The sequence below is a fragment of the Antrostomus carolinensis genome, unplaced genomic scaffold (assembly GCF_000700745.2).
Source record: "Antrostomus carolinensis isolate BGI_N321 unplaced genomic scaffold, ASM70074v2 scaffold39090, whole genome shotgun sequence".
NCBI lineage: Eukaryota > Metazoa > Chordata > Aves > Caprimulgiformes > Caprimulgidae > Antrostomus > Antrostomus carolinensis.
This window is the reverse complement of record NW_010291368.1, coordinates 389-8,446: the sequence shown is the minus strand read 5'-3', so window position 1 is coordinate 8,446 and position 8,058 is coordinate 389. Positions and strand designations below refer to the sequence as shown.

General features: G+C 58.7%; 1 protein-coding gene across 1 annotated transcript in view; it reads left to right on the top strand.

Annotated features, from left to right (window-relative positions):
* The window catches only part of LOC104531269 (arf-GAP with SH3 domain, ANK repeat and PH domain-containing protein 2-like), a gene marked incomplete at its 5' end in the record, with an annotated part of 18,029 nt that extends 14,315 nt beyond the window's left edge, over positions 1 to 3,714 (top strand). The window contains 4 exons of the mRNA XM_010176116.1: positions 409 to 585; positions 2,420 to 2,565; positions 3,284 to 3,406; positions 3,640 to 3,714. Coding sequence (XP_010174418.1) covers positions 409 to 585; positions 2,420 to 2,565; positions 3,284 to 3,406; positions 3,640 to 3,714 — 521 coding nt within the window. The remainder of the gene's footprint in view (positions 1 to 408; positions 586 to 2,419; positions 2,566 to 3,283; positions 3,407 to 3,639) is intronic.
* Between the last annotated feature and the right edge of the window lie 4,344 nt (positions 3,715 to 8,058).

Genomic DNA, 8,058 nt, shown 5'->3' with positions numbered 1-8,058 from the left:
GTTGGGATGCACCATCCCCTCCCAAATGCTGCTGCTGTTGGGAGAGGTGGAGGAGCTCGTCTTTAGAGCCAGGGCTGGGATGATAAAGCTGCCGGCAGAAACAGCAGCAGCATCACGGTTCTGCTCCTTAGCAAGAATTGCTTCCACCATCCTTGTCCAGCGTTCCCATTGCGTGTCCCACTTCCCAGAGCCACCCTGCTTTCTGGGAGACTCACCAAGTCCTGCCTGACTTCCCGTCTGCTGGTCCCAGCTCTGCTTCCAGACCGATGCATTTCTTAAGTCAGACCTGAAAGCAGAGAAAACAAAATCCCTGCCCGTGCCTTTGTGCCCATTGTCCCCTGGAGCTTCACCCCCAGGAGCCCTGCTCAGCACCAGCTCACTGCTGGCCACTGATCTTGCTCTGTTTAGCTCCCCAGAGGGCATATCCACCCTCCCTTACCACCTCGTCCGTCTTTGCTGAGGACACAAGAAGCAGGAGGAGCCCACCCCTACCTCTGAGCATCAAGCACAAGCGCACGTCCTCAGAGCCAGCCCCTTGGGTACCACTCAGCCCTGAGCAGCCCAGCCCAACTAGCTGGGCTACAGGTAATGAAAGAACAGAGTTGATGTGCTGGTGGGTTTGGATCCTCTGCAGAGGGATCTGCACAGGATGGATCATTGGGCCAGGACCAATTCCATAAGTTTCGCTAAGGCCAAATGCTGGTTTCTGCTCTTTGGCCTCAACAACCCCCGGCAGCTGCAGGCTTGGGGAGGAGTGGGGGGAGAGCTGCTCAGCAGAGAGGGACCTGGGGGTGTTGATGGACAGCGGCTGAACATGAGTCAACAGAGTGCCCAGGTGGCCAAGAAGGCCAAGGGCATCCTGGCCTGGATCAGCACCAGTGTGGCCAGTAGGACCAGGGAAGTTCTCTTCCCCCTGCACTGGGCACTGGTGAGGCCGCAGCTCGAGAGCTGGGTTCAGTCTTGGGCCCCTCACCCCAAGAAGGACATGGAGGTGCTGGAGCGTGTCCAGAGAAGGGCAACGGAGCTGGGGAAGGGTCTGGAGCACAAGTGTGCTGAGTTCCCTTGTGGCTGAGGGAACTGGGGGTGTTGAGCCTGGAGAAAAGGAGGCTGAGGGGAGACCTTCTGGCTCTGTGCAAGTCCCTTGGAGGAGGGTGGAGAGAGGTGGGGGTGGGGCTGTTCAACCAAGGACCAAGGGACAGGACAAGAGGAAATGGGCTCCAGTTGTGCCCAGGGCAGTTGAGATGGGATGTGAGGAAGAATTTCTTTGCTGAAAGGGTTCTGAGGCATTGGAAGGGGTTGCCCAGGGCAGTGGTGGAGTCCCCATCCCTGGAGGGATTGAAGAGTCGTGTAGACACAGTGCTGAGGGACATGGGGTAGTCGGAGACTTGTCAGTGTTGGGCTCCTGATGGGACTCAATGATCTTAAAGGGCTTTTCCACTCGAGGCCATTCTGTGACTCTGTGAATAGACTTAGGAGGGGCAAGGACCCAGACCGTGCTGGTGGGAAGGACCTGCTGGAGGTCTGCAGTCCAGCACCTGCACTAGGTCAGGTTGGCTGTGGCTTTTTTTGGCTGAGCCTCATTCATGGATCAGGCTCACAAGGCCTCTGCTTGGACATGGGGCTGGGAGAGCTGTGGGAGCTGCAGCACAGGGCAGCGTGACCAGAGCCGACCACGAATGAGGCTCCCCACACCCTGGCTGGTAGATACCAGTGCCACCAGAGCAGGGTTATTGTAGCATTTGCTGGGCTGTTGGAGACGCTGGATTTGGAGAAGGGAATGACCCTGTCCCCATCTTTCAGGCAGTGGATTCGTTTCCATGGGTGCCCCATGGCAGAAGGATGCCCCCCCTCTCCACAGCCAGGCAGGGTGGCAGGCTGGGGGCTGAGGCAGTGACTTGCACAACACAACCTTTTGACAAAGGGGTGAGCAAAGCCCGGAGCAGCCCTGGGTGCTCCAGGATGGAGGTCTGGCCAGCTGGAGCCTCCAGGTGCCTCTAGGAAACAGCCTCATTGCAGCTGAGCTCAGCAGCATGAGGAGCACGGGGGGGGGGGGGAGAGGGGGGGCAGAGGGTGCCAAGCACACAACCCATGGCAGCCACATCCTTCCCCTGGTGCTGGCAGCTCTTGGGGCACCTTGGAGCTGCACAGCCCATCTTCCACCTCCTGGTAACATGCTTCTCACTCCAGCCTCCAATCTATGTCCTTCTGCTTCCTGGTCATGCCACCTCCTTCTCCTGCTGCCCCTTTCCAACCTGTCCCAAGTCTGTCCCCTTTCCAGCTCCCAGACTGATGGGGTGCTTGTTGTCCACACTGTACCATGGAGGAGGACTACGCTGCATTGCCTGACAGTGGTGGTTGCTGTTGTCCACCTGTGATGAAAGGTGGGAAGAGATGACCAGCCTGATTGATTGTGTTGTAGATGCCCTGAAAGCCACGGATCCCCTCTGCATGCCTGGCCCCAGCAAAGTGGGACAGCCTGGCCCCCATCGATCCCACCAGGAGCTGGATCCATGTTCTGTCCATGCCCAGGATGTCCCACCTCTTCTTCCTCAGAGGAGCAGTGTGGTAGGTGGCCAGGATCAGCTCAGGTCAGCTCCCACATCTGCCCATATTTATCACTTTTGGTTTTGAACTGAGCTGGAGTTGGCCTCAGCAGCTTCTCCTCCCAGCACTTCTGCTGTGACTCCCTGGCATTGACATCTCCCTGCTGGGTGCTGGGAATGCTACCAACATCCTCATGAGGCTCCACGGCCTTTTGAGGGAAGCCTTGTTAATGATCTAGGGTTGTTGGCAGGTCAGGGTGCAGTTTCTGACACAGACAAGGGTGCAGTGTCCACACTGGTCCTGCCTCTCTCTGCTCCAGGGGACACCCTTTTTCCTGAGGACTCTGTGCAGAGGAAGAGCCCTTTCCTTAGAGGGACCTCACTTGGGTTGCTTGGTCTTGGAGTTGTCCTGAGCAGCACTGCTGACTTGCAAAGAGCTGCCTTGAGAGAACTGGGACCCCAGACAGTGCAACTGCACATGCCGCAGTCCTGGGGCAGAGGAGCAGGTGCCTCTGGAAGGATGCTCCAGCAGAAGAAGGTGTCTTCTGGATCCCTGTCCCATCCAAACTCCCAGGAGGTGACCTGCCACCTCTGCCCTCCCTCAACACAGGAAACCTCCCAGTCTTTCATCCTTGCTCCTCACATCTTTGCCAGGGGTTTTGGGATCAAGACACTAGAGCTATTGTAGTTTGTGTTTGACGAAGCTGAGGAGGCCTGATGGAGCTCTCTCCTGCTTGCAGAACAGACCGGTGCTCCGCAGGGTCCGTGCTCTCTACGACTGCGATGCTGACCGAGAAGATGAGCTGACTTTCCGCACAGGCGAGATCATTGTTGTGTCTGAAAAGGAGGACAGCAACTGGTGGGTGAGTGAACCTGCCTACGCTGACCAGCCCTGGGATGTGCATGATCCCCTCTCCATCCATATCGTGCCTCTCTCCCATGACTGTTACACCTGTTGTCATCTCCTGCTCTGCATGTCTCTCCATCTTCCACCTTTTCCTTGGCAACCAAAGGCAGCTGTTATGGGGCCAGTTTCTCCTCCCCCCATGTCCCTGTGCCATGCTCACGGCTCCTTTCCCTTCCCTTCTCCCCGCAGAAAGGCTGGATTGAAGGAGAGCCTCACAGGCAAGGTGCCTTCCCTGCTTCATTCGTTCACGTGCTCAATGAGTAGGAGCTGCTTCCATTCAAGAAAGAAGATCTGATCAACTGCTTCAAATGAAATTCCCCAAGCTCCTGTCTGCACTGAGGGCCCCAGGGATGCCTGAGCTGGGAACATCAGCTCACCCAGTGCTGCCCCTGTCACCTCTGCTGCCCAACCACCCCTGTCCCCACACCCCACCCCTCTCCTCCCAGGGGCTGCCAGCAGTGGCCAGACTGTCTCAGAGGACCCCCTTGGCCAGGCAACCTGAGAGAAGACAGCAACCTACCTGCTCTATAGATGTGCTCCTGCCTCAGTCACCTCCAGATGCAGTAACCAGGGGTGTATGTACCCTCTGCGGCCGAGCGCCCTCCCACCCTGCCTGGCCTGTGCTGCTCCCTGCTCTGCTGGTGCCGATGGAAACGATGATGGACAGAGCAGCGCTGTGCCCTGTGGGGCTCTGGAGCTGCAAGTGGAGCCGTGCTGGATGCAAACCCCTGGGAAAGGGCTTCTGCTGAGGGCTGAGCACCCCAGGAGCCTGAAAATGCAAAATGAGTGCTGTGGAGCCAGCAGCACTTCCAAGTGTGCCACCCCTAATCCCACCCACCCAGGATTCACTGGTTGTGCTCCAGAAAATGTGTTCTGTGGTAGCTCAGGGCATTGCTCCTTTGATGCCTGGCCCACCAGCAATGGTGGAGAGGCCACCAATAAATACCAGTCTTTGGTGCTCTGTATTTCACAGGGCTCTTCTAGATTGAGTTCCTAGATCTTTCCTCTTCGCTGCCCTCCCTCAGGCACCAAACCTCCTTGCAGGCATCAGAGCAAAGAGGACTGACCTCCCCTGGGATAGAATTACTCACAATGCAGCTCGCATGGCTTTTATCCACTGGCACTGGCTATGTTTTTCCAGTTGCTGAGGCACATTTCACAGCCTTCCTCTGTTCTCTCTGAACCAAAAATCCCATCCAGGTGAGCAAAAGAAACCAGCTGGTGAGGTGCTGGATGCATGAGGCTGTGGAGACCTCCGTGTTGCTGGTGTCTGTGCTCAGAAACTGAGCCGTCCCAGCAGGACCCAGAGGGCAGGAGGGCAATTCCACTCCAGGCAGCTTCTACCCTCAGAGAAACATTTTAATGATGAATTTCCTGATTTGGCCCTGGGAACGTGGCCAGGACATTTGGCTCCAGTGGGTCTGGTGGCCGATGTGGTCTGGGCTGCTTGGGAGGGCCAGGACACCGGGGTGGTGGGCACCACCAGAGAAGGGACGGCAGCCCTGACCTTGCTGTGCCACTCTGTTCCCCTCAACGTCATGGTGCAACACTTCCTTTTCCTGTGGCAGTTATTGCAGCTTGCAACGAGCACTGGGTGAGGCCACCGAGCTTGGGAACGTCACCTTCTCCTGGCACTGCTCAGCAGGACTTCCTCTGAGGAGGTGAGGGACCCTGGGGACAGCTGGCTGGGGACCAGGGCGTCGTGGCACCATGAGGGTCTCTTTCCCAGCTGCAGGTCTGGGGAGCTCCTGGCAGTGTCCCTTGGGGCTGAGCCGGGACAGGGACAGGTCTGTGGCCACTGGGCACAACCCGATGCAGCAGCTGTGGCACGGTGGCTTGTGGTGCTGGGCTGGGGAACTCCAACGCTAGGGCACCTCTGGGCATGGGGCCAGGGGGGGTGTTTCAGCTGCCGTGGGGGTGTGGGTGCAGGCGGAGGGGTCCTGTCTGTGGAGCAGGGGCTGCACATGGCCACAGGGAGGGAGATGGGGCTGCTCAGTCCTGCCAGTCCAGAGCTCTCCCCAGCAACAGGTGACTTCAAAAAGCTTCATGAGATATTCACTGTGCTGCTCGAGTCCCCTGGCTGTGGGCTTAACGGGGCTGGTGGTGCCAGCCACGCGGTCCCCAGCCAGCTCTTCCCCCTCCATGGGCTGTGGCTTAATAACCCCTGAGGCTCCACAAGAACCTGAACCAGCCCTGGGGACCACTGGCTCCTGGCCTGACTGGCACATCAGATGGATGCTCTTTGCCTCTGTCTCGGTGGATGCTCGTAGCTGCTGCAGGAGGGGAAAAGACTAAGTCACAGGGGTCCGCGGCCGCCCCAGAGTGTCGGGGCCCTTTGGGGTTCCCCCCGAGTCTGTGGGGTGAAGAGCCGGCATTTCATGGCCGCTTCCTGCTTGGGAGCTCTCACATCTGCGTTTCCGGTGCACTGGTGGTGGCTTGTTTGTGCTTCCCTTCGAGAAGAGGTGACGGGTCAGTTGCCTTCAGAAAGGGCAGGCTTGCAGGGGAGCACAACCCGCTGTGGTCACCCGGGATCACCCAAAGCCCTGCTCCACATCTCTTGTCTCTGCTCATTGCTCAGACCCCCAGGAGCAGCGGTTTTGCTGTCAGGTGTGGGTCAGATTTGAGTGCAGCTGGTTGGATACCACGGTGAGCAGGTACGTCCGTGCTGCAGGAGATGCAGAAAATGGTTAAATGTGGAAAAACAAAGCCAGTGCTGACCTGTGGGTCCAAGTCAGCACCCGGGAGACTGGAGGAAGCACAGGGTTCTCCTGTGAGGACAGCAGGGTTTTTCTCTCCTTCAGCTTTCACAGTACAGAGGATCTCCACAAAATCTGCTGCAGTCTCTTCTGACCCTGGGATGGAGGCTGTCCCCGCAGCCCTGCTCCTCACTCTCACTTTGGCTCCTGGGAGCCAGGTCCTGAGAGGCTGAGCACCTCATCAACACCCCGAGGATGAGAAAAACCTTTTCCCTCTGGCTTTAGGTTTACATGAGTGCGTTTAGGTAGAGAACAGAAGTGTCACTTAAATATGGGTAGTTAAGAAAGGTTCATGCACACAGATGGCAGTGAGCACCTCCTGCTCCTTCCTCCCAATGATGACTTGGTGCCCTTGAAGATGCAAAACACGGGGACTGCTGGGGAGGGCAGCGACCGTGCCGGGGGGGAGCTGGCGTTTGGCTGGTGGCCAGGGTGACAACACTTTAACACTTGTTGGCGGGTCAGTTTGCAGACCCTGGAAGTGTGGCAGGCAGAGAGCAGCACCAGGTACAGCCCGTGCTGCCGCCCGGCCCTGCGGGGCCCTGGGTGCCTGCAGCAGTGCCAGGAGCAGAGCACAGCAATAAAGCCATTGAACGGTTCAAAAAGGAACCGTGTGCCAGGCTATTTCAGGTCCCTGCAGGGTCAGGGGTGTTCCAGGAGGTTGGGCAGGGATGGTCCTGTGGTGTCACTGCCACTGGTCCCTGTGCCATCTTGCTGCAGGTGGCATGAGGGATGCAGTGCCAGAGGCGTGTGCAGGTGGTGCTGGTCCTGTGCCTGCTGCTGGTGCTGTGGCAATGTTTCCGAGCCCCCACGGATGGCCTCAGCCCCTTCCCTTGGGCTCCCTCCCTCCTGGACACCGCTGCTGCCCGCTGCACTGTCGGCACCAACGGCTCCGCGTGGTTCAACGCCCGCTACAACGTGACTGTGGGGCCTCTGCTTACGAGCGCATCCCACGAGCTCCCCTCCGACGTGGTTCAGTGGTGGCTGGTGAGTGAGGGCACAGGCGGGAGCTCGAGCTCTTCCCGGGCTCCCTGAATCTGTTTGTGGTGGGGCAGGGCCAAGGACAATTTGGACAGATGTGATGGGGGACAAAGAGGGTGCAAGGACATCAGCTCACCACCCACACCCCACCCACCCTTCTGGGCTGTCCCGCACCCTTTTCCTGATATCCCGCTGGGTGTTCCTGTGCCTTTCGCTGGGCTCCACTGGGAGGAGCAGGGCTCCATCCCCCTTTGGTGGTCCTGGTGGGGGCTGATGCTGCCTGTCGCTGCCCTTGCTCCCCCAGACCCTGCAGGGTCCCCCAAGTGGTGTCCAGCTCCAGGCCATAATTCAGCAGCTCTTCACTGTCCTCCCGGCCCCGACCAGTGGCGTGTGGGACCCATCTCACTGCAGAACTTGTGCAGTCGTGGGGAACTCGGGACAGCTGAAGGGGTCCGGCCATGGGCTGCAGATCGACACCCACGACTGGGTGCTGAGGTGGGTGACCCAAAGGGGCTTGGCCCCTCCCTGTCTTCCTGGGACCCTGGTGTGCCCCAGCCCCTGGCCACCCTGTGAAATCCATCAACACAAGCCCTGTGATGGCAGGGGAGTTTGCTGGCCCTGCTCCCTGGAGCCCCCCACCTTGGGGCACACACCAGCCCCGTGTCACCCATGTCCCCCTTTGCTGTTGGCCAGGGTGACCTGGTGTCCCTGCCCAGTGGGACCAGCCGCCTGGACCTGGCATGGCATGCACCTTTATTTTGGGACATGCCTTCCCACTATCCCCTAGGATGAACAGAGCAAAGATTGATGGCTTTGAGATGGATGTCGGCATGAGAACAACCCATCACTTCATGTACCCAGAGAGTGCAGT